The sequence below is a fragment of the Globicephala melas genome, chromosome 20 (assembly GCF_963455315.2).
Source record: "Globicephala melas chromosome 20, mGloMel1.2, whole genome shotgun sequence".
Classification (NCBI taxonomy): Eukaryota; Metazoa; Chordata; class Mammalia; order Artiodactyla; family Delphinidae; genus Globicephala; species Globicephala melas.
Genome location: NC_083333.1, coordinates 12,067,687 through 12,093,083, shown reverse-complemented (window position 1 = coordinate 12,093,083; position 25,397 = coordinate 12,067,687). Strand labels below are relative to the sequence as shown.

The window sequence follows — 25,397 nt, the reverse complement described above, 5'->3', positions numbered from 1 at the left end:
TACCAGTTTTTAAAAATTGTATGAAACCGTTTCCTCCCAAAGACGGTAGTATGCCATCAATCACAGAGTTTGGTCAAATAATTCTAGGCACTTGAGATGGAAAATAGAAAAGCAAACACTGGAGCGCGGAGTTTTAGCCACTGGACCACCAAGGGAAGTCCCCATCCTCCCGTACACTTTAAATCATCTCTAGATTACTTATAATACCTCATACAATGTAAATACTATGTATCTAGTTATAAAAGCAATGTAAATGCTATGTAAATATTAGTTGCTGGTGTGCAGTAAATTCAAGTTTTGCTTTTTGAAACTGTCTGGAATTTTTTTTTCTCGAATATTTTTGATCCACAGGTGGTTGAGTGCACAGATGCAGAACCCGTGGGTATGGAGGGTTGACTATAAGATCTAAATATTTCTTAATATGAAACACCGTGTGAATCTATATCCTGTCAAGTCTATTCTGGAGCTAACCAAATAATTCAGGGCACATAGAAGGACCCCACCCTCCTCACAGAATCTAGTAAACTGTCCCTTCTAGGACCAGGCCCTAAGAATCACATCTACCATCATCCCCGCCCCGCACCATGCTCCAGAGTGGGAAAGCTGTGTGTGGGTCCCAAGGTACCATCCTTCAGTTTAATCTAAAGTGTACTACGGGCTTTTCTGCATTTGTACTATGAAGTTGGGGTCTTTCACACTATTGTCATTTTCTTCTCTAATATTGTTTCTCTTTGTTCATTTTGGTGAGTGTTAGGATGAAAGTTTTCACAATCATGGCTGTTTTTCCTTGCCAGTACTCTAGTCTTTTATACACGTTTCAAAGCCATAAGAGTGACGATTACAGCCATAACATGTGGCCTGGCTGGAGCAGAATCTGTCCATCAGAGAAACCTACTAGCGCCATCTGAAAGAATTAAATTATCTGCTCCTAAACACAAAACTGTCTCCCCCAAAATCAAATTTTTACTGAAACTCTCTATACAATAAATTATTCTTTTATTGAAAGTGTTTTTCTGATTAAGTAATATATACTTGTTTTAGAGCAGCTGGAAAATACAGAAATGTACAAAGAAGAAAATAAGAATCACCCATAATTCCACTACCGACCAGAGCTAATCACTCTGTGGGTTTTACTCTTGCAACACCAGGCTTTAGCTCACTAATGCTTCTGAAACCTAGCCACAGACTGTTTTCGTTCAAAGCACTCGTGTCTTTTTCCACAGAATATAAAATAGAAACATATAAAAAACATACTCAAATAGAACAATGAGGTTTCCTCACACAGTGGTTTCCTATAAATCCTCCATTTTCCAAATTCCTATGAGTCAGAGACTCTAATACAGACTACTGAGATTTATTAAAATAATAATAATAAAAATGAGAGACCAAAGAAGAGAAAGGCCAGGGACTTATCTCCAGATCCCCCCTCGACTCCTCACGCTACCAGGGGCAGGGTGCCCACTCTTCTTCCGAGCTGGAGGTCTTTCAGTCTTAGGGGCTGTAGCGAGGCGGCGAGGCAGAGCCTGGGAGGGGATCTGAGAGTTGAGGGAAAAGAGAAAAAAAAGTCAGTGTCGCGTCCTCTCAACCGCCCCCCTGCCACTGAGGAACGGCATCGTGCGTGGGGTGGGCCAGCGTCAGTCAGCAAAGGGGAAGGGCCACGCTACAGAAAACGGGACCCGGGATCGGAGGGGTTGGGCGACAGAGGACAGAGCCAGCTGGCGGGTGTGCAGAGGGCGAGGGATGAGCCAGTGAGAGCCCCCAGCCCCTCGCCCCCGCCTGACCTTCCCTTACCTCTTTCCGGGGCATGTCACCCAAGCGGGAGTCTGTGTTCCTTCTGGGGGCATTATCCCCTCGGCTGTCAGTCCTGCCATACAAATCAAGGGATGATGATGGGCAGCTGTTCCTCCGACTCTCCCCACACGGGGTGGAAGAACTACTCCCCAATTCTGTCTCTTAAGAATAAGAACAAACAAGACAGACCCGGGGATCAAACAGGAGGAAACATTGGTGGAATCAAATACTGAGTTATACTAGATTGTCACAATCCTAGGACTCTCAGTTCTGAGCTGCAGGGTAAAGAGGAAAAAACTAAGGTAGAAAAACATCTATCTTAGTAGAAGAGATTTTTAGTAGAAGAGATTTTTTTTTTTAAGAAGTGGAAAAATAAGTGATTTTTTTTTTAAGAAGTGAAAAAGAAAACAAAAAACAGACAAACAGAAAAGTAGAGACAAAAGACAGGTGCGGAGGAGTGAGAGCTGGAGGAGACGCCGATCTACATCTCACCCTCACTTCTTCCCCAGAAAAGATGGAAGCTGCTACTCAAAGGACAACGCGCACACTCCACTCTTCCTGCCCACAATCCAGGTTCCATCCACCTAGTCCCTCCACCCTTCCCTCCCAGGCTGGTACCCGCTGTGTTCCAGCCTCTTCAGGTAAAGCAGCAGATCCTCGGCAGGCAGTGCCCCCCAGCCCCGAGCTTGGTACAGTCGTAACAGCTGGGACACCTCCATCAGCTGCCTCGAGGGTGCGAGCCCATCTCCACCTGAGAGACACATCAGTAATGGTTGTCATCCTAGGCCCTCCCCCAACCCTATCCCAACTCTCGGAGTCCAGACAGGCCTTCAGTTCCAGGTACCAGCTCCATGCCCGAGACCTACCCTTTTTATCTGCCGGGAAACCATGACCTGATTACCTCTCTCTGGGCAGCCATCGCTGGAACCGCCGCTCTGTGAATGGGCTGAGGGAAGCTCATGGACCCGGAAAAGACCGGACGCCATGGCTAAGGGCACTTTAGTTTTATGGACCGGGGGTGGGAGGCGTGGCGCCTGAGGGGCTTCCTCCCAAGATGGGGCAGTCAGAGGACCTAGCAAAGGAAAGAGATTCAAATCAGGAAATGGGGCAAAATCCAAGGAATGCTGCCACCTTAGCCTTCGTGGGGCTTCGTCACTTCTGCCAGCTCCTAAAGGCCCATGCCTGGTAACCGGATCTCCCACCTCTTCCAGGCCTCGCCCCAACCTTCTTCACGGGTGGTGCTCACCAGACTTAGGGGGCAGCAGGTCGTTGGAGGGGTTCTCATTGCTCTGGGGCGCTGTCTCCAGCAGCTGTGGGGACAAGACAGTAAGGTTCCCTGAGGACCGCTGAAGAAAGAGACCTCAGTGTCTGAGGGAAGCAGCAACTGGGGAAGTAAGAGCTGGGGCTGGTCACCTAAGTTCCAGAAGGAACTACTGCAACTGGGAGAGGCAGAAGCTGGGACGAATTCTTAGTCCTAAAAGGCGTATGAAGTCAGCATCCTAGTCTCCCAGAGTAGAAAGAGAAACTAAGGAGGGAGAGGAGAAAACAAGGTGGGACGGGTGGGCCCTCTTACCTGGTGCAAAAAATGCTTGAGGCCCTGCAGCTGGGAAGGGGGCGGCAGCCCTTGCTTCAGGAAGCCATCCCCGTCGGACCCAGGATCTTCCTCAGGGAATGGCCGCTCTGCCCTGTGATCGGGATGGAAGGTCCCAGCTGCAGAGAAGGCCTCAGCTGTAAAGTGAGACAGGGGCGTGTGCTGTAGGGGGGGGACTTCTCCACAAATCAGCTCACCACAGGGCTGGAAGGAAGGGGCCTATTAAATATAACAGGGGCAGCACAACCAGGAGAAGCTGGTCACGGTGGAAAACAGCCTGGAGAGGGAAGAACTGAAGGCAACTGAGAGTCGGCACAGCTGAATTCTAAGACAGAAGTGTAGCCAGAAGGGGAAAGCTACGGCACTCGGCTGCTGAACAAATAAATACCACCGCAGCACAGAATGGTTTACGATCAATAGACATGTTCCGGCTCATTCTTAATTCTGCCTGGGCTGTCACATTTACACCACACAGAGCACCGTCATCCCCACAAGACACAGCTGACTGAACCAGGCGTGGCCACCACTCAAGGTCAGCCGATCCAAGGGATGGTTACCAACTCATCAGATCGCCTCTCTTTAAACTGGACCTAAGAAACAGAGGCACCAATGTCTCTGTAAGGTTGTCTAGAGTCTTTCTGGAGTCAGTGTCATGGCTGCTCAACTCACGTGCAAACCAAACTTGTGAAAGCAAGAACCTGAGGGAGAGAGAGGGCTGGTCGACCAAGAGGAAGGAGCAGATGCCGGGGGGGCAGAGTCCAGAGCCCACGCGGGCCCCAAGAGACGAGGAACAGCTGCCCAGTTCCTGGCAGCACCCCTGAACCAACTCCAGTTCTCATTAAGCACAGATACATCACATTTCCATAAGCCTCACTCCCTTTATTTGAACAAACTTGAGTGGATTTCTGCTCCTTGCAATTTATGGTCACTAAGTCATCTGGGAAACGAAATGCTCAAGTCCCAGACAGAAAGGAAGCTAGGTTAAGAGGGAGCCAATCCGTGTGGGTAAGGAGAACGCCAGTGACTCCTGTCCCCAGTCACCTGAGGATGAAGTGAGATCTGGCTTTGGCTCCAGGGGCTGGAAGGAATGCTGGCTCTGGAAAGTGGGGCCCAGCAGGAGGCTAAGATCTGGGGAGGGGCTGCAGAGAACAGGTGGCAGCACCCCAGGCGGCTCTTCCTGTGCTTCCCGGCTCTGCTGCAATACGGGTTTTAGGGCCACGGCCACGGGGGGCACAGTCCAGATGCTCCTCTCCCCCTTCTCCGGTTCCTGTGGCCCAGGGCTGGAGGGGCCAGCAGGAGGAACCTGGGCACAAGAGAGGGTGCGTTTAAAGAGATGAGACATGGCACAGACACTTTTTAATAAGATTACAAATTAGTAGAACGTCCTTAAAAGGAGGTTGGGGAACATTTATCAAATTACTATCAAATTTTAAAATGCTTATTTTTGAACTTACAATTCCATTTTTAGAAATTTTATAGATATACTTGCACAAAGACATATATTAATGATATTTTTTGCAGCACTGTTTGTAGAAGCAAAATATAGGAAACAACTTTAATGTCCACCAATAAGCACTTGGTTAAGTAAAAAGACACAAAACTGTGTACAGAAGGCTACTGTTTGGGGGCGGCACTCGAGACACCAGTAACAGCCGCTGCTCCTCGGGGGAGGAACCGGGAGACTGAGGTGCAGGGATGGGATGGAGATTACTTTTCACCGTATATCTTTTTGAACAGTATGGATTTTTTTTTTTTTACCATGTGCATGTCATCATCTATTCCAAAAAAGATTTTAACTAATAATAAACATTTAATAATTAAAAGAAGGAAGTAGGAGATGCCAACGTAGGGGTGAACTATGGACCGCCCTTGGGAGGGAGCTAGATTTCCGAAGAAGGGGTCCAAACACAATTCTGCGCAGCATACCGGGGGACTGGGCGGCAGGGCGGCGGTGCTGAGCAGGTGGCTTGCCTCCTCCCAGTGGGCCTGCAGCATGGCCTGCAGCCGCTCCAGCAGCTCCGCCCGCTGCTCCTGCAGCCGCTGCCTCCCACTCTGCAGCTCCCGCGCTCGCGCCTGCTCCCGGGCCAGTCTGAAGGCAAGACGCGAGAGGCCATGTCGGCCCTTTACAAAAGCAGGGACTCGGAGAATAGGAAGAGCCAGAAGGGAATATGGAACACGTGAAATTGTGAAAGGCGCTGGGGCCAGTGCGGGAGAGGCCAGGGCTACAGAGGAAGTGGCCCTTCACCACTCCCTCTGGGACTGCGGCCTAACAGGGAGACCAGGGGCCGGCACCTGAGCTCATAGTCCTGGGCCACCTGCTGCTGCCTCTCCTCCCGTTCTGCCATTTCCACCTTGAACTGAGCCAACTGAGCGGACAATTCCTGCTGGTGCTGTCCATTTAGCTCCTGCAGCTGCTTCCTGGGAGGACACAGGTGAGAAAAGAGGACTGAATCTTGAGACAGAAGAACTAATCAAATAATAAAAAGCCAGAAGGCATGCACGTGAGAGCCAGCCAGCCCAGCCGTGGCACAGGCGCATTCAGGAAAGAGGACAGCTGGTATCTTAGGATGGGTTCCCCAGAAGCAGGGACTGAGATGAGGATTTATGGGAAAGTGGTTCATTTAAGAAGCATTTCTAGAAAAAAACTGGTAGGGGACTAGTGCTGAGGTGGGGAGGAGGCGCAATCCCCCAGGGCGGCTCTGGAAATGTTGCAGGTCGAAGCTCACCACTGTGCCCACCAGGGGCAAGGGAGCTGGAAACGTACATTCCTGTGGCCATCAGTTATTGGTTAAGTGCTACTTCCTATGGGGTGAAAATGGAAAATCCCCAAGCACAGCTGGCTCTCCCTGTGAACCTGAAGGCGGCTCTCCCACGGAGAGACTGACAGCAGCCAGTGCGTTGGAAGATGGTAAAGGGATCTGAGAGGGTCTGGACACCACCTGCTGCGGCTGGGGAGAGGCAGCAGCCAATAAGCTCCACGTACCTGTGATGCTCCCTCAGGGAGGCTGCTTGACGCAGGCTGCTCTCCTGAGCCTGTGCCAGCCTCTCTGTCACACGCTGCTCCAGCTGCACAGCCAGCTCCGACTCCATCTGGATCCGCTGGCTTTCAAACCGGGCCTGGGAGTAAGGGAAGGCAGGGTCATTGTCAGCTCAGTTCTATCTGGGCTTAGAAGAGGATGGAGGATATAAGGTAGACAAAAAAATCCACGTACTAACGTTACCTCATATGCCTAAGAGATAAAGAAACAAGAATTTTGCCACGAGGAGTGAAAGAGGATTCCTTTCCTTATTAAACCATGAGGTGCGCACACCTTATATGTACACAAAAGTAAAAATGACTTTGGACAATAGAAATATCTTTTTTTTGGACAAAAGAAAAGTTAGGTAGAACAATCAAATGTGTTACACGTGTCTGAGGTAACACATGCAATATTCCTGGTGGACCACCTGAAACCCAGGGAGCATTCAAAAAATGTCCATGTTCCCTCTTCCTAAAGCAGAATCATTGTCTCTATCTTCTCACCTCATAATCCTTCTTCAACTCACTGAAATCTGACTTCCACTCATAGTCCTTCATGGCAAAGAACTTAATTTCTAAATCCCGCAGTGGTTATTTCTCAGTCTTTATCTTACGTGATCTCACTGCAACACCTGCCGCCTACATCAGTTTTTCCTTCTAAAACCATTTTCCCCTTCACTCCTGTGATACCACCAGCCACGCGATCTCATTCTACCCGACTGCTCTTCAGTCTCAGCTAAAACTGCTCCTCCTCCAAATGCCCATCAAGGCACAATGCTTCCTTGAGTTCTGTCTTCAGTTTTCTTTTTGACCACATGCTACCATTCTGGGTCACTGATGCTTTTACCTGTGTAGAGCAAATGTCTAGCATTTAGGCCATGTTTTTGGCTACCGTTTATATCTTAAAACACTTTCTAAATCTCTCTCTTTATCCTGGACCTTTCTTCTAAGCTTTAAGCCCATATACCAAGAAACCTACTGTATATGCCTCAAATAGAACACATCCAAAATTGAGTTCATTTGTTTTTCTACCCTCAAACCTTTTCCTATTATATTTCTTGCCTTAGTTAATGGCACCACTCTCCACTGAAACACCCAACCTATTTGAAACCTGGAGTTATTCTTGACTCCTCCCACATCTTTGCCCCTCCCACTGGTCATTTCATTCTATTCAATACTAACAGCTCTCTAATTTACCCTTCTGCTCACTACTACGTTAATTCAATATTACTTCAAGTCTAACTGATCTCCCTGCCTCTATTCTACCCTCCACCCTCTCTCATTCCGGCCCTAGTGGATCCTCTACTTTGTGCCTGAGTGAATATTCTAAAGCACAAAGACGCTCAATTTGTTTCCTTGTTTGAAATCCTTTAAATGTCCCTACTGTCTAAGGAATAAAGTTCTGGCTGCTGAAACTAGCTTATAGGGCCCTTTATGATCCCACTCATCTATCTCAGCTCTCCCAAATAGGTTCCAATCATACCAAACTCCTAACAGTTACCTAAATTCTTTTTTTTAATTTAAAAAACTTGTGGTAAGAAACGCATAATACAAACTTACCTTCTTAACCATTTTTAAGTGTACAGTTAGGTAGTATTAACTATATTCATGTTGTTGTACAGATCTGTAGAAATGTTTCATCTTGTAAAACTGCAACTCTAGGGCTTCCCTGGTGGCGCAGTGGTTAAGAATACGCCTGCCAATGCAGGGGACTTGAGTTTGAGCCCTGGTCTGGGAAGATCCCACATGCCGCGGAGCAACTAAGCCTGCGCACCACAACTACTAAGCCTGCGCTCTAGAGCCTGCGAGACACAACTACTGAAGCCCACATGCCTAGAGTCCATGCTCCGCAACAAGAGAAGCCACCACAATGAGAAGCCCGTGCACTGCAACGAACAGTAGGACCCGCTAGAGAAAGCCTGTGTGTAGCAACGAAGACCTAACACAGCCAAAAAATAAACAAATAAATAAAAATTAAAAAAAAAACCAACCTGAAACTCTATACTCACTGAACAACAACTCCCCATTTCTCCCTCCCCAGCCCCTAACATCATCACTGTTTCTGTTTCCACGATTTTGACTACTCTAGATGCCTTGTTACCTAAATTCTTTTTTTTAGTTTCACGTGTACAACATAGTGATTCAATATTTTTATACATTATAAAATAATCACTACCCTAAATTTTTTTAATGAAAAAACTTAATATATACTCCATCTGAGCCAGCAATTCCACTTTAAAGAATCTATCCTACAGATGGGGTGCCAAAGATTTATGTACAATGATGTTCACTGCAGCACTATTTTTTTTTTTTTTTTTTTGGCCGCAACGTGTGGCTTGCGGGATCTTAGTTCCCCAACCAGGGATCGAACCCATGCCCCATGCAGTGGAAGCACAGAGTCCTAACCACTGGACCACCAGGGAATTCCCTGCAGCACTATTTTTAATAGTGAAAAAAACTGACATCAGTGTAAATTTCTCATCAAAAGGAAAATGCTTAAATAAACTATGATTCATCCATTTATAGCAATATTATATAATTCTTAAAAATAACATCTATACATCTTAATTTAATTCTTAAAAATAACACACAATACATCTACATGTATTGACATGGGAAGATGTCTAAGATATATTATGAGGTAAAAACAACAAGTTGCAGCGAATGCATACACATTTTTTTAAAGCACCAGCCTAGAAACCCATATGAAAAGGTTCTAAAAGGACATAAAGTGATGCGGGAAGGGAAGGCAACCGTTTACTTCTGTAATATTTGAACTTGTATTACAGACAACTTTTACATCTTAAAAATATTTTTTAGAGTTCTCTGGGGAGACTACCTTGAGCCATCCATGTAGAATTGACGACTCCTTTCTCTGTCTTTGATATTCACCTCTGATAAGTTAACTTTGAGAATTTAGACAGAAACTGAGTTTGACTTTAAAACTAGCTGACAAAACAAACAAACAAACATGAAATGAGGAAAAAATAATGAATCTAAAAGATGACAAGAAAGGAGAGGAAAATAAACACTGAATAAGCAGGACAAAATAAGATATAAAGTTAAGACATGGATTCAGCTATGAATAAACTAATTAAATTAAATGAATTTAATGCTCCAGCCAAAAGGCAAATATATAAATGTTGAAAGTAAAAAAGTTAGAAAAATATTTCTCAGGGAAACTCTTATTTTTTTTAAAGACCAATATAGATCTATTAATATTAGGCAAGATTAGACTCTAAGGCAAAAAGCCTTGTAAGAGATAGAGTCATCTCATAAGGATAAAACACTCAATTTACCAGGAAAGATATAGCAATTTAAAAAATTATATGTATCTAATCATAACAGAGCCTCAAAATGTATAAAGCAAAAATTGACAGACTACAGGAGAAACAGACAAATCCACACTCAGTGAGATTTTTAATAGAAAAAAAATAGAAAGGGATATAATGACTTAAACAGCATAGTTAACAAACTAGACACATATACAAATAGACATATAAGACTTCACCAAACAACTATAAAATACATGTTTTTAAGCACACATGAAATATTTAGAAAACTTGACCATATATTAAGGGATAAGTCTCAACAATTTTCAAAGAATTTAAATAATAAAAATAGTATATTCTCTCATGATATCCACAAGAAACTCTCCAATGATGGGGGTGGGGACAGGAAAAGAGAGGAAGCGGGGTGGGAAGGGGCAGAGAGAGAGAGAGAGGTGCAGACAGACAACAGACAAATGTAGCAAAATGTCAATTGATGAATCTAAGTGTATTCATTATACTTACTATTCAAGCAACATTTAAGACAGAAATATTTCAACACAAAAAGTTGGGTGGAACATACATAAATAAGTAATTTTTTAAAAGACCATGCTCTCTAATCACAAATATTTAAGCTATAAATCAATAATAAAAAGATAATTAGAAAACCCTATGTTTGGAAATAACCCAGGAGATCAAAAAGTAATCATATTAATATTATCATATTAATATTAATATAATCATATTAATCAAACAATATTATTCAGGGGACTTCCCTGGTGGCGCAGTGGTTAAGACTCCTCGCTCCCAGTGCAGGGGGCCTGGGTTGGATCCCTGCTCAGGGAACTAGATTCCACATGCATGCCACAACTAAGGAGCCCGCCTGCCACAACTAAGACCTGGCACAACCAAATAAATAAATATTTTTTTAAAGGAATATTATTCAGAACCAAACAATAAGGCAAATATCACATGGGACAAGTTGTAGGATGCACTTAAGTTAATACTTATGGAGGAACTTAGAAGAAGCAAGCATTCATCTTAAGAAGATTTTTAAAAGAACAACAGAATAAAATCAAAGAAAATATAAGAAATGAAATAAGGTACAGACATTAATAAAATAGAAAAAAAAATCAACAAAGCCAAAAGGTAATTTTCTGAAAATATATTTAATTAAATCATGAGTAAGATGGTTTTAAAAAGAGATGATGACAGAAATGACACAAATGAACAATATCTGGAATGAAAAAGTAGAAAAGATGCCAGGGACATTAAGATAAAATTATGAACAACTGTTAAGTCAATAGATTAGAAAATCTAGACTGAATAGATATATATAGATAAGAGAACACCAAAAATAATTCAAGAAGAACTAGAAAGCCTAAATATTTCTTTCATTTTTTTTAAAGGATTGTTTTTCTTTTTTTTTTTTTTTAATGTGGACCATTCTTAAAGTCTTTATTGAATTTGTTACAATGTTGCTTCTGTTTTATGTTTTGGGCCATGAGGCATGTGGGATCTTAGTGCCCTGACCAGGGATCGAACCCGCACCCCCTGCATTGGAAGGCGAAGTCTTAACCACTGGACCTCCAGGGAAGTCCCCCTAAATATTTCTAGAAGCATTCAAGAAGCAAAATCAAGTCAAACACCAAGTATTCAAGAAATACATATTAAATCCAACCTTACAAACTATTTCAAAGTATAAGAAGAGAGGGAGTAGATCATGTTTCTAGTACTGGCAGATGGTTATTCAGAGTAACTGTTGTGCTGAACAAAAACAAACAAGTTGAATAAGATATTTTTAAAATATATGTATATATATGTATACCTCTTCCTAAAAAGTATCAAAGAGGTAATGAAACAGTATGGAATTACTAGGTCAAAGCAAAGGAAAAATGGGAGCCTAGCCAGGCTAGCAAGCACGGTAGATTAAAAAAAAAAAAAGAAATCTTAAAAATAAATAAATAAACAAACAAATAAATAAAGAGACATGTACACTTTTTTTGACAGGAGGGAGTCCAGACATTTAAGAAAATCTGTTAGATCACAGGCTAATCACAGAGATAATGGAACAGAATGTCAATTACCACACACAAGAAATACCATTTGCAAAAACCATTTGGAAAAGTCACTATGCAAATAGACGACTGCAGCTGTCAAAAAAAATCCCTGAGGAGGGAGAAAATATGATTTCCAGAGTTACTACATTATAATACTCAAAATATACAGCTCTCAACAAAAGATTACAAAACATACCAAAAAAACCCATGAAAATATGACTCATTCAAAGGAAAAAGAGAATATAACAGGAACTCTTCCTGTGGAAGCCCAGACATTGGGATTACTAGTCAAAGACGTAAAATCAACAGTCTTAAATATGCTCAATGAGCTATTTAGACAATAAACTAAAGGAAATCAGAACAAAGTATGAACAAATAGGGGGTGTCAATAAAGAGATTTAAAGAGATTGAAGTTATCAACAGGAACAAAACAGAAATTCTGGAGCTGAAAAGTACAACTGATGATATGAAAAATTCACTAGATACCACTATACATCTACTAGAATGGCCAAAATCCAGAACACTGACATGCCAAATGTTGGTGAGGATGTGGAACAACAGAAACGCTCATTCATTGCTGATGGGAATGCAAAATGGTACACTCACTTTGGAAGACACTATAGTGGTTTCTTACAAAACTAAACACGCCCTTACCATATGACCCAGCAACCACACTCCTTGGTATTTATCCAAAGGAGTTCACACAAAAAACCTGCACATGAATGTTTACAGAAGTTTTACTCATAACTGCCAACACTGGGACTTCCCTGGTGGTCCAGTGACTAAGACTCTGTACTCCCAATGCAGGCGGCCCTGGTTTGATCCCTGCAGGGAAATAGACCCCACATGCTGCAATTCAGAGTTTGCATGCCGCAACTAAAAGATCCCACATGCTGCAACTAAAGATCCCGCAGGTGGCAACGAAGATCCCATGTGCCGCAACTAAAACCTGGCACAGCCAAATAAATAAATAAATAAACACTTTAAAAAAACCCAACAAAACTGCCAACACTTACAAGCAACAAAGATGTGTAGGTGAAAAGATAAACTGACAATGGAATATTATTTACCACTAAAAAGAAGTGAGCTATCAAACCATGAAAAGACATGGAAAAAAATCATATCACTAAGTGAAAGAAGCCAACCTGAAAAGGCTACATACTATATGATTCCAACTATATTACATTCCAGAAAAGGCAAAAAACTATGGAGAAAGTAAAAAGATCAGTGGTTGTCAGGGGTTAAAGGGAGGAAGCGATGAACAGTGAAACTAAGTATGATACTATAAAGGTGGATATATGTCATTATAAATTTGTCCAAACTCATATAATGTACAACAGCAAGAGTGAACCTTAATGTAAACTATGGACTCTAGGTGATAATGATGTGTCAACTGTAACAAACGTACTACTCTGGTGGGAGATGCTGCTAATAGGGGAAGCTGTGGGGGGCTGCAGTTAGGAAGTATATGGGAAATCTCTGTACCTTCCACTCAGTTTTGCCGTGAACCTGAAACTGCTCTAAAAAATAAAATCTATTTTAACTTTTTTTAAAATTAATTAATTAATTTATTTATGGCTGTGTTGGGTCTTCGTTTCTGTGCGAGGGCTTTCTCTAGTTGTGGCAAGCAGCGGTCACTCTTCATTGCAGCGCGTGGGCCTCTCACTATCGCGGCCTCTCTTGTTGTGGAGCACAGGCTCCAGACGCGCAGGCTCAGTAACTGTGGCTCACGGGCCCAGTTGCTCTGCGGCATGTGGGATCTTCCCAGACCAGGGCGCAAACCCGCGTCCCCTGCATCGGCAGGCAGACTCCCAACCACGGCGCCACCAGGGAAGCCCTAAAATCTATTTTAAAAAAATCACTACAGGGGCTCAATGGCAGATGTCAGCAGGCAGAAGAAAGGATCAATGAACTTGAAGATAAGCAACTGAAATTATCCCGTCAGATGAGCAGAAAGAAAAAAAAATGAAGAAAAATGAATAAAACCTGGGGACCTGTGGGACATCATCAAACATACCAACATATGCATTAGGGAAGTCAAGAGAAAGAGAGAAAAAATATCTGAAGAAATAATGGCCAAAAGCTTCCCAAATTTGATAAAATTCATAAATCTACACATCCCAGAAACTCAACAATCTCTAAGCAGGATAAACTCAAAGAGATCCACACTGACACATTATTGTCACACTATCAAAAGCCAAAGAGGGAATCTTGAAAGCAACAAGAGAGAAGCAATTTGTCACTTACCAGGGAGCCTCAATAAGATTAATAGCTGATTTCTCCTAAGAAATCATGGAGGCCAGAAGGTAGTGGAATGACATGTTTTTTTGTTTTTGTTTTTTGGGTTTTTAAAATTTATTTATTTTATTTATTTTTGGCTGCGTTGGGTCTTCGTTGCTGCGCACGGGCTTTCTCTAGTTGTGGCGAGTGGGGGTTACTCTTTGTTGCCGTGCAGGGGCTTCTCATTGCGGTGGCTTCTCTTGTTGCGGAGCATGGGCTCTAGACACATGGGCTTCAGTAGTTGGGGCATGTGGGCTCAGTAGTTGTGGCTCACAGGCTCTAGAGCACAGGCTCAGTAGTTGTGACGCACGGGCTTAGTTGCTCCGCAGCATGTGCGATCTTCCCGAACTAGGGCTCGGACCCGTGTCCTCTGCATTGGCAGGCAGATTCTTAACCACTGCGCCACCAGGGAAGTCCCAACATGTTTTAAAGAAAAATGACTGTCAACTAAGAATTCTATATGAGGAGGGTGAGGGGAATGTGAGGAAAATCCTTCAACAATGAAGGAGAAATTAAAACATTCCCTGATGGATAAAAGCTAAGGGTGATCATTACTAGTGGACCTGACCTACAAGAAATTCTAAAGGGAGTCCTTCAGGCTGAAATGAAATGAAATTAGACAGTAACTTGAAGCCATATGAAGAAATAAAGCCATATGAAGCAACTGATAAAGGTTGCTACATAGGCAAATATAAACCTATATTATTGTACTTTTGGTTTGTAACTCCTTTTTTCCAATATGATTTAAAAGGCAAAGGCATAAAACAATAATTACAAATCTGTAACAATAACAATATGAAGGGGGAGGGACAGAGACGCATAGGAACAGAGTATACGCTACTGAAACTAAAGTAGGTATTATCCAAACTAGGTTATTATTACTTTAAGATGTTAATTGTAATCCCAAGGTAACCATTCAGAAAATAACTTTAAAAATATACAGAAAAGGAAAGAGGAAAAAAGATAACAGTATACTACAAAAATATCAACAAACTATCAAAAAAAAAAAAAGGCAGTAATGGAGGAACTGAAGAACAAAAACATTTAAGACATAAAAAACCAAACAGCTAAATGGCAGAAGTCCTTCCTTATCAATAATTACTTTAAATGTAAATGGATTAAATGTTCCAATTAATAGGCAGGAATTGACATAATGGATTAAAAAAAAACATGATGCACCTATACATTGTCCACCAGAGACTCACTTTACAAAGACACAAAAAGGTTGAAAGTAAAAGGATGAAAAAAGATAGTCTATACAAATAGTAAACAAAAAATGGGGTGGGGGCTATATTAATATCAGACAAAATAGATTTTAAGCAAAAAGGTTATATTAAGAAGATATAGCAGTTATAAATATATGTGCACCTAATAGAGCCCCAAAATATATGAAGAAAAAAAATGACAGAATTGAAGGGAGAAAACAGACAGTTCTACAACCACAGCTGGAGACTTCAATACCCCACTTTCAATAATCGATGGAACAATAACAAAATGGAGGACATGAACAACACTAAAGCCAGGCGCTACTCTGGGATTTAACAGTAAATAGACAAAAATCATTGCCCTCATGCACCTTACAGAAAATAAACAAGATACACTATGGGGGAGGTGGAGTGGGGAAATGGGTGAAATTGGTGAAGGGGATAGAGAGGTACAAACCTCCACCTATAAAATAAATAAGTCACAGGGATATAATAATGCACAGCATAGGGAATATTCAATGATATTGTAATAACTTTGAATGGTGATAAATGGTAACTGGACTTACCATGGTAATCACTTTGTAACATATGTAAAAATATCAAATCACTGTGTTGTACACCTGAAACTAATATAATATTGTAAGTCAACTATACTTCAATTTAAAAAAATTAAATACTAAGTAAAATAAATAAAAAGGTATATTATGTAGTATAGCAGGAGAAAAATTAAACAGGGAAGGGAAAAGGGATTGTCAGAGGTTGCAGATTTTACTCAGTGTGGTTGGGGAAGAACTCACTAGGTAAGATGACGTCTGAGTAAAGAGTAGTTCTCCTTACTCTAAATTCTTATTTATCATACTCCTTCGAAAATGTGTGTGCTAGACAAACTCCCCATCTATCTGGTGAGCTCCTTGTTGGCCGGGGCTATTGTGTTAGGACTATCCCAGCACAGAGCTTACATAGAAGGACCATTCGATAGGTTTACTGAATGCCCACACAGACACGCACAGCTAGCATCAGTTCAGGGGGTACAGCAGCGTATAAGTCGCTACTGAAGTTTTTACTAACGTCTTCACCCTTGGTCCTCCATGATAAATTAGTTTCCATGTGGTCAGCCCTCCAACTCAATGGGCCAGGTGAAAAGTAAAAGTGTGTTCTCTCAAACACTGGCCTCACTAACCCAGAAACTGGGTGTCTCCTTAAGTCAACCATTATAATAAGGAAAAAAGTATCTCAGAAACTCATTAATGTGCCCTTAGCACACATTTTATGGATAAAAACAGAGGCCCATAAAGGTCAAAATTCTAGTTAGAAATGGGAGTGTTTGCCTGACTCCTGAAAGTCACTCTGCCTCAGACCTACGTCTTCTCACCAGGAACTCTCCTCAAGAACCTCTGCCTCCTGACCTGCACCAGGCTCATCTCCAGCTGCAAGGCGTCTCTCTCTCTCCGAGCCGTGTCCAGCTCTCCTTCCAACCGCTGCACCTCAGACTGCACCAATACCAGCTGCTGCTGGGCCTCCCGGGCTGCCTGGGCCTCCCTCTGGGTGTTCCCAAAAGAAAGAGAAATCAAACTTAAGTTTGTACCTCATTGCCTGTCTCCCGGTTACCTCTATTCCCCAAATCATCCTCCCGTACCCTAAAAACCAAGCTTCCTCTCTCCTCATATGTGACCTATTTCCTCATCTCTGTTGAATCTCACTCTTCGACCTTCCATGTATTTGATGCCCCCACCCCTTCCTGCAGGCCCTACACTCTCAATCTTCTCTCCCACATATAGTTCTTCCCTCTTCATCCCAGTCCACTACATCGTGTTTTCTGACATCCGTCTCATTCAATTATTTTGTCCTTCATCTGTTCCCCCATTCCCCAAGTGCCACTTTTACCTTCTCCCTTTCCAACTGAGCCTGGCTCTCCTCCTGCAGTGCCTGGTAGCATTCCTTAAGCTGATGCTCCTTCTGGGCCCAGGTCTGCCGTTCTTCTTCTAGGGCCACCTGAAGTGTCTCCAACTGTTGATGCTCACTGAGTTGCCCAGCCCGAGCCGCATCCCGTTCTTCCTGCAGGGCCCGGCACCGCTGCTGTTCCAGCTCCAAGCTCAGGGTCAGAGCTTGCCTTTCCTCTTCCTATAGCCCCAGGAGAAAACCAAGATCCTTAGCATGCCCTCAAGAGACCAGCAATCTGCCCCCTTACCCCCATACAATGTGCCTGCTGAGAATTATATCCGTTAAAATACCATAGTTAACAAGCCCACAAGATTATATGGTAAATAAGAGCTTCTGTTCCAGAGTTAGGTAGATTTGCGTTCAAATCTCAGTTTGAATCCCAGCTCTGCACTTACTTTGTGTTCTGAGGCACACATCCTTATCTGTAAAGTGGGCATATTACAGTCTACCTTGTGAGGATTAAAGTTAAAAGCGTATGTAAAGAATTTAGCACAGTGTCTGGCATGTAGTAAGTACTCAATATACAATAGCTATCACCATCGTCATCAAAAGAAATTCCACAAAGACTAGAAAATCCAGCCTACAATCACGTACTAGCCAACCAGAAGCCACCATCAGCGCTCTTGGATGTAGCCTGTTAGGAATATAAGTACCAGCATGCATGTAGCAAGCATGTGTCATGCATGCAAGAAATTCTAAACCTGGCTACTAACTCATATGGGTAATCTTATCATTTCAGCAATTAAAAACTTGAGTAAGTCTCATCCCGTACCTTTTCTGGTCTGCCATAGACCAGGGTTCTCAAACCTGGCTGAACGAAATCACCTAGGAAATTTCTGAAAATATTTAGGCTCCCCAACCCCTCATATATCAAAACCTCTGGGAAAGGGTCAGAAATCTGTATTTAAAAATAATTATCCAGGGCTTCCCTGGTGACGCAATGGCTGAGAGTCCGCCTGTCCATGCAGGGTACACGGGTTCGTGCCCCGGTCTGGGAAGATCCCACATGCCGTGGAGTGGCTGGGCCCGTGAGCCATGGCCGCTGAGCCTGCGCGTCCGGAGCCTGCACTCCGCAACGGGAGAGGCCACAACAGTAAGATGCCCGCGTACCGCAAAAAAAACACAAAAAACAAAAAAACAAAACAAAACAAACAAAAAAAATTATCCAAATGATTTTAATGAGGATACAATTTGCTGAGTCTCCAACACTTACTTGGTGGCAGAGCTTACTTTCTGTAGAGTATCTAGCAGAACTAGTGTTTTTGTTTTTTTAAAAAATCTTCTTTTATGTATGTATTTATTTATCTATTTGGCCATGCCACCGAGGCATGTGGGATCTTAGTTCCCTGAGGAGGGATTGAACCTGTGCTCCCTGCAGTGGAAGCACAGAGTCTCAACCATTAGACCGCCAGGGAAGCCCCCAGAACTTGTGTTTTAAAGAACACACTTTGCCCTGGTGCAACTCAAATTATGAACTCCCACAATCCATCAAAAGCCCGTAACCCTCTAGAAGTAATTAACAGCCTCTACTGGAATTAACCCAGGAAGCATTCTCACCAGTGTCTCTCTTTCCCGTTGCTGCAGTCTGGCACCTTCCTGCTCACGATTCAGGGCCTCCATGGCCTCAGAAAGGCTTTGTTCCAGGCGGGTTACTGTCTTTCAAGGAGAGAGGAACACAGGACGGAGGAACTGAGGGGAATCCCTGTACTTCAAAAATCATTAACAACGTAAACTCTAAAAGCAAGAGTTAACTAAATGATTTGGGGGCCAGAGAGAAGACCACATGGCGTGAGGAAAGCTGAGAAGACATCAACCATGCAAGTTTGACAGCAGAAACACTGAAGGGAGAGGAAGCGAGGAGAACTGTCAGGCCTGCTATGGCAAGATTGAGGTCAATCTGTCAGGAACCCTGACTCCAGGGCTGTTTCTACCCTCTCCCACCCAGCCGTCGCTGACCTACGTTCTAAAGCCCCATGACCCAGGTTGCACACCTCCTGCTGCTTGCTTCTAGTGAGTTCAGCTGCCTGGCGCTCCTCCTGGAGTCCCCGAAGCACCTCTGTCCGCTCAGCTTCATGACGGTTCCAGCCCTCCACCACGCGGGCCAGCGTCTCAGGAAAGTCAGATAGAATTTCAAATAATTTTTTTGCCCTCTTTCTGCGCACAGGAGCAGGGTCAACAGCCACCTTCTCCCAGTGGTCAGTTAACCTACCACTTACCCCAGCTCCTAACATGAACAAAGAAATGTTGGTTGGTCTTCCCCTATTCACTATTCCTTGGTGCCCCCCATGGAGAGACCCACCCGCATTCCGCTACCCTGGCACCTTGTCCAGTTGTTCAATCATGATGTCTTTCTTGCGGTCGGCAGTCACGGCCACAGCTAACTGTTGCTGAAGCTCTAGCACGCGGGTCTGCAGGCTCTGAATATGGCGCTCACAATGCTGGGAAGAAGGATGAGGAGTCTGGATGTTGCCATCCTTAGTTTGACCAAAGCTCCAAACTTTCCAGCTCCTCTACAGGGGAAATGGGCTGGAGACAGGGAGCCTGGGTCCCCAAAACAGAACAGGTTTGGGGAAGGAGAATCAGCAATGCTGGAGCCTAAGACCTCCAACACCTTCCTCTACCACCTCAGGAAGCAGGGGCTTAGTTTCCAGCCTCTTCCCTTTTCCAGATCTCCTGGGAAAAATTTCCATGAACCTTTTGGCAGGGGTGCAGCAGCCCATGCTGCAAAGAGTGAGAAGTTACTCCTGCCCTAAGAAGCATATTGGACACAACGATTCAACATGGCAAGGATAAAGGGGAAAGCCTTTCATTCATGGCCAGGCAGTTTAAAATGGAGGAAGAGAAGGTTCCAAAAATGACAACACAACCAATAATTCTGACTCTTCCTCTGCCTTGTCCCTCTCTCTGCCCCCTTCAATAGGCTGAGGCTCACAGAAACAAAGCTCATTATATCGCTGGTAGCTTTGCACAAGCCAACAAAGTTTGTTGTTCATTCACCAAACATGCACAGGGTATTTCTATGTGTTCGGTATGTTCTAGGCTTTAGGAAGAAAGTGCTGAACAAGATAAGGCATGACCTGCATGGAGCTTAGGTTTTAGAGGGGGAACACAAACGAGATATATCAGACTTTGATAAACTACATGAAGGAAATAACAGAATGATCTGAGGGAATAATACCTGGAGGCGAGGTGTGCCATTCTAGCTAGGACGGTCAAAGAAGGCCTGCTTTCCAGCAGAGCCATTTGAGCAAAGTCCCAGCCTGCAGGCCCTTAACCTTCAGCCCCTTTTCTAATCTTTGCTGCTGTCAAAAGGAAGCCTTTATATCTCACCTTGCGACGGGTATGTTCTGAATCCAGTGCATCTCTCAGCCCCTGAAAATCCGGGGGATTGAGTGGGGGCCCTGACCGAAGGCTGGTGTAGCGGGGAAACAACTCCTCCAGGGCTTGGGCTGAGCTAGATGGAGATAAGTCGCGCAGGGGCCGGGTGCTGAGCAAATCAGGTAGAGAATATTAGGGTTGGGAAAGCTTTTGAGATCCACTAGTCCAACTGTGACATTTTACAAATGAGGAAACTGAAACTCAGGGCAGGAGACTTGCCCAAAGTTACAAAGCTAGGTAGATAAGAGATAGAGCCATAGATAGCACGCAGGTTCTGTGATTCACTCTATAGTGCTCCTTCATCTATTCCACACTCCCTGCAGTACAAGTTTCAGCAGAAACAAACTAGCTCTTCTGCAGGAAGAAGGACTAGAAGATGGGAGAGAGCCAGGTACTAAGCAGCAGATGCCCACGTTCCCAAAGGAGGAAAGGGGATAGAAGAAAGGAGAGAAAGGATGAAAACTGAAAGCTAAGTGACAAGCATCTTAGGTCCTTAAGAGATACAAAAGCAGTAAAGGGAGAACTAAACACTAGAACACTTGGCTTTCCAAGAAAGGAAGTCAGCTAGGAGAACCCCAAGGAAAACTCACTTAAGTAAGGTGGCCGTGCTGTCACTGTCAAAGGAGTCCTCTTCCCGTCTCTCTGAGCCGGCACCTGGAGTAGCGGACTCCTCTGTGGGCAGCCAGAGAGGCCCACAGCCAGGGTCAGGTAAGGACAGGAACAGGGACCACTTGAAGAAGAGGTCCTTCCTTTCTACTTCACCCACTCCTCCTGCCCTCTCCCAAAGAACGGGAACCTTTCCTCCAGAAATCTCTTATCTCCGAGGTCTAGGTCGCCTCCCCCCACACACCCTGCTTCCTTTCTCCACTTTTTCCCACCCCTTAAATCTAGGTTCTCCTTTACAGGGAAGGGGTTTACTCACGATAGGCCGTATCTCGTGAGGTTTGGAGCATGCTCTGGAGTTGACCCCGAACGCTTTCCATCTCAAAGATATGCTTGGAACCATCCTAGAAAAAGCAACATGGAAATCAGATGCAATAATCCATGATCTACCTACTTTCAGGGCAGACGGCATCCAGTAGCCCCTAAGGCCCAAGAATTTTTACTCTCACACCTGGGAAAACAAGAAAAATAGGACTGACCTAGTAAGAAACTCAAATGTCTACAGAAGCAGAGAGGTAATGTAAATGAATTAATTGGGCACCTTAAGACAAGAGTAGTGAGGATTCTTGCCAACTAGAGAGCAAACATCCTGTCTAAAGACTCCGTAGTCCATGGCTATCAGTTTTTCAAACTCTGGGCGGCCTAACCAGTCTGCAGATTGGTTATGATACTTGCTCTATCTGACACTATCTACAACATGCATAATTGATTAAACTGTGTTTTAATGATTTACATGCCAAATTTTGAACCATATGATCAAAATAGTTTTGAGCTGGAAGGATCTCAGCACATTTTCCTTAAGTCCCTAGTTCCCTCTTGGGATGAAGAAACGTTATCCTCACTCCCAGCACCCACGTCCCAGTTAAAGCACAGCAACCTATCCCACATGTGTCTCTGAAGGAAAAAAAAAAAAAAAAAGAGCTAGTAGTTTCACAACTTTCCAAATTATGGTGGCCCAGGCCACTCTCTCCCTCATAAACATTTGTTCCCAGGAACAAGCATGACTGACTGTGTAGTTAAAAGGAATTTGGAATCCAACAATAGGAGTTCAAGTCTCAGTAAAGCTATTTTTTTTTTTACCACCCCCGATCCCAAGACCCTAGAGGTTTCCAAGACACGCCTCCCTCACCTTCTTCTTCAAGTTGTTCTCCAATCCAACCGACAAGCTGTGACTCAGTTCTTGGGCCAAGCCATCTAACACCTCATGAGGAGGTGGGAAGGTGGCGGGCAAAAACAGCTGGGCTCGGGCTGTGCTCTCTGCCTGACGACTGAGGTGCAAAGAAGTATACAGCTGGGAGGTCACCTCAGAGGATGCTTGGTTCAGCCCAGGGGCTTCTGAAGAATCACTCAGGAGATCCTTGGCCCGGAGAGGTGAACTGGGGCTGGTAGCTGATGTTGCCATGAGTACAGGGAAGAGACAACTGGAGACAGCAGAGCTGGGAACTCCTGGTTCTGCTTTAGGAGAGCACAGGGGGAAAGTACCCCGAGAAGGAAGATTTGGGAGAAAGGAGGAAGACTCCAAGTGAAGGATTCTTGTTGAATGAGGGCATGGAGCCTTTCTGGTTAGAGGAAAGGTTTCCAACGGTTCCAGAGGCCATGCGAGAGGGCAAAAGGATTTCTTTCCACAGCTCCTGGTAACAGTGGAAAAGGAGGGTGCAGCAAGGAGAGGGTGGGGACAGAAGACCTGCTGCAGTTCCTCTGGAGCGCTGAAAGCTGCAGATCAACTTCTGGCACAGGCTATCACTGGTCAACTGAGCTCTTAAGTTTTCACACCCAGAACGTGCAAACTGAAACGGACCCAAATCCAATAGAGGCCTAATTTCCGTCCAGCTGCCTTATTTGCCCCTCAACTGGCTGTGGTCTCAGAGGGGCAGGAACCTCATGCTCCCCACCTCCCCTCTCCTCCCACTGCACTCGTTCTACCCAGGGTCAACTCTCTAGTATATCCCCTCCGATCTCCTGTCAAGAAAGCCATAGCAAGGTCCCTAGAATCCCTCCCTCCCTACTATCCCCAAAGAAACTTGGTGAACACTCAGTCACGCCCTCAGACGTCCCTAAAAAGTACGCCGCGCTCAAGCCTAGCCTGAGATCCCCTACCCCGACCACCCCGTTCCAACTACTCTCCACACCTCCAGTCCTCGGCCACGCAGTCGGCCAAGGTGGGGACAAGGGTCTGCCCCCTCCCCTAAGCCCCAGTTCGGCAACACCAAGACACCCTCCTTCTCGCGCCCTTCCCTACAATCAAAACCGTTGGCAGCCTCCCGCCCACAGTCCGCAGCCCCGCCTCGCTCGCCTCGATGACGTCACCAGCCCAGGACACCTTGTTTTCAGCCGCTCTCACAGCTTCTGGAGCCGGAGAGCCTGGACGCGCGTGCGCGTATCCGACGACCACGGATTGGCTGAGAGAGGTATAGGGGCGGGGTTATTTCTCTGCCGCTAGAGCGTGTAGACCCGGTGGGGCGGGGCTCCGCGGAAACCGGAAGTATCGAGTGACGGGCACTCGGAGAAGTTCCGGTGAGTTAGCGGGAGGGGTCCCCGTCTGGTTGGAGGGATCCCGGGCTAAGAACTGGAGCCTACGGGGTGTGGGCGGTCCCGGAGTGAGGCTCACATTCTCTGCCCTGCAGATGACTGTCCACAACCTGTACCTGTTTGACCGGAATGGAGTGTGTCTGCATTACAGCGAGTGGCACCGCAAGAAGCAAGCGGGGATCCCCAAGGAGGAGGTGACGAGAGGGCCCCGCGCAACCCGGGTGACCTCACATCTCCAAATGCACATTGTCCCAGTCCAGCTTCTCTCCAAACCCTGGCTCCTTCCCACCCCAACCCTGGCTCCTTTAAAAACCGAGAACTAACTCTGCCCCTCTCCCTCCAGGAGTACAAGCTGATGTACGGGATGCTCTTCTCTATCCGCTCGTTTGTCAGCAAGATGTCCCCGCTAGACATGTACGCGTAGTCAGAGGGGTTGTTGAGGGAGGGAGGGAATTTGGGGGCGGGGGAAACTTTCTGGAGTGGAAGGGGCTTTGGCCCCCAGAGAGGGTAAGGAGACAGAGAAGAGAGGCTGAGTCCGGGGCGAGAGTGCAGTAGCTGGCAGGAGCGGCGGTGGGGAAGATCTGAAGGTAGAGAGGTTGGGCAACGGGGCTAAATTGAGGGGTGAAGATGGGAGGTGTCTTTAGTCAACCAGGCTCCTACAAACGACATGTTTAGAGAAGAGGGAGTCAATCTAGAGGAGATCAGAAGAATCTCTTTGGGAGAGATTTCGCTTCTATTCCTTAACATCCTCCTCATCTCTGCAGGAAGGACGGCTTCCTGGCCTTCCAAACTAGCCGTTACAAACTCCATTACTACGAGACGCCCACTGGGATCAAGGTTGTCATGAACACTGACTTGGGCGTGGGACCCATCCGAGATGTGTTGCACCACATCTACAGTGCGGTCAGTGCCAGCCCCTCGGACCCTTCCGCCAAAGCTTCAACAGCCATGGCCACTTAGAGCCCCAAGACTCCTTCAGCTTCCCTGCCCTAATCCTACTGTATTGTATCTCTATTGAAGTCAGACTTCTTGGGACCCTTTAGGTCCTTATACACTCCCACCACCAGTTTCTCCCCAAGGAGGGTTTGCCTTCCAGCCCTTGATCGCTGTGCATTCACACACCCTTGAGGTTATAGTAGGTTTGGGGTTGAAAACAAGAAGTGTTCAAAGCCTGGCTCTAACACCCTCCCCCTCCACAGCTGTACGTGGAGCTGGTGGTGAAGAATCCCCTGTGCCCGCTGGGCCAAACTGTGCAAAGTGAGCTCTTCCGCTCCCGACTGGACTCCTACGTCCGCTCTCTGCCCTTCTTCTCCGCCCGGGCTGGCTGAAGGAAGCACTCTACCTCACCCCTCAGAAGAATCCTTGTCTATCTGGGGCCCTTTGTTTCACCTGAGGGCCCCTACTGGCAGCCCCACGGCCCCAGCTCCTCCATCCCCGTCAGGGCCCTTGGCAGCCCTCCCAGGGGAACAGCTTAAAAAGCCCTCCATGGTGCCCTTCCCATCACAGGAAGGAAGCCTACTGGAGTCTCTACACCTCCAAACCAGGCCCTCTCTCCAGTTTTATCCCCTACCTGACGCTGGGAGAAGTACAGAATAAACTTTTTATCACCCTCTGCGACCTGAGTGTGTTAGTTTCAGTGGTCGATCGGGGCCTGCCCCTCTCATGAAGGCG

At 45.3% G+C, this 25,397-nt stretch overlaps 2 protein-coding genes across 4 annotated transcripts; one reads left to right on the top strand and one right to left on the bottom strand.

The window, feature by feature from the left end:
- Positions 1–979: 979 nt before the first annotated feature.
- CNTROB (centrobin, centriole duplication and spindle assembly protein) lies at positions 980–23,554 on the bottom strand. Of its 3 annotated transcripts, none has more exons than XM_030861550.2 (19): positions 22,327–23,554; positions 21,457–21,541; positions 21,125–21,206; positions 20,487–20,643; positions 19,478–19,594; positions 19,148–19,264; positions 18,714–18,812; positions 17,100–17,336; positions 16,622–16,756; positions 6,366–6,499; positions 5,675–5,800; positions 5,309–5,471; positions 4,424–4,685; positions 3,365–3,519; positions 3,038–3,101; positions 2,693–2,863; positions 2,410–2,542; positions 1,792–1,864; positions 980–1,535 (listed from the first exon to the last, which is right to left on the bottom strand). In XM_030861550.2, the coding sequence occupies exons 1-19, from the start codon at positions 22,597–22,599 to the stop codon at positions 1,410–1,412; spliced, it is 2,709 nt and encodes a 902-aa protein (XP_030717410.1). In that variant the 5' UTR covers positions 22,600–23,554; the 3' UTR covers positions 980–1,409. The 3 variants fall into 3 exon arrangements, with proteins under 3 accessions (XP_030717410.1, XP_060146713.1, XP_060146714.1); XM_060290730.1 differs by having other exon boundaries at positions 20,487–20,610; XM_060290731.2 differs by having other exon boundaries at positions 21,453–21,541; positions 22,327–22,465.
- Positions 23,555–23,656: 102 nt separating this feature from the next.
- TRAPPC1 (trafficking protein particle complex subunit 1) lies at positions 23,657–25,343 on the top strand. The gene is made up of 5 exons (XM_030861562.2): positions 23,657–23,711; positions 23,822–23,920; positions 24,070–24,140; positions 24,491–24,629; positions 24,926–25,343. The coding sequence occupies exons 2-5, from the start codon at positions 23,822–23,824 to the stop codon at positions 25,052–25,054; spliced, it is 438 nt and encodes a 145-aa protein (XP_030717422.1). The 5' UTR covers positions 23,657–23,711; the 3' UTR covers positions 25,055–25,343.
- The last annotated feature ends 54 nt before the right edge of the window (positions 25,344–25,397 follow it).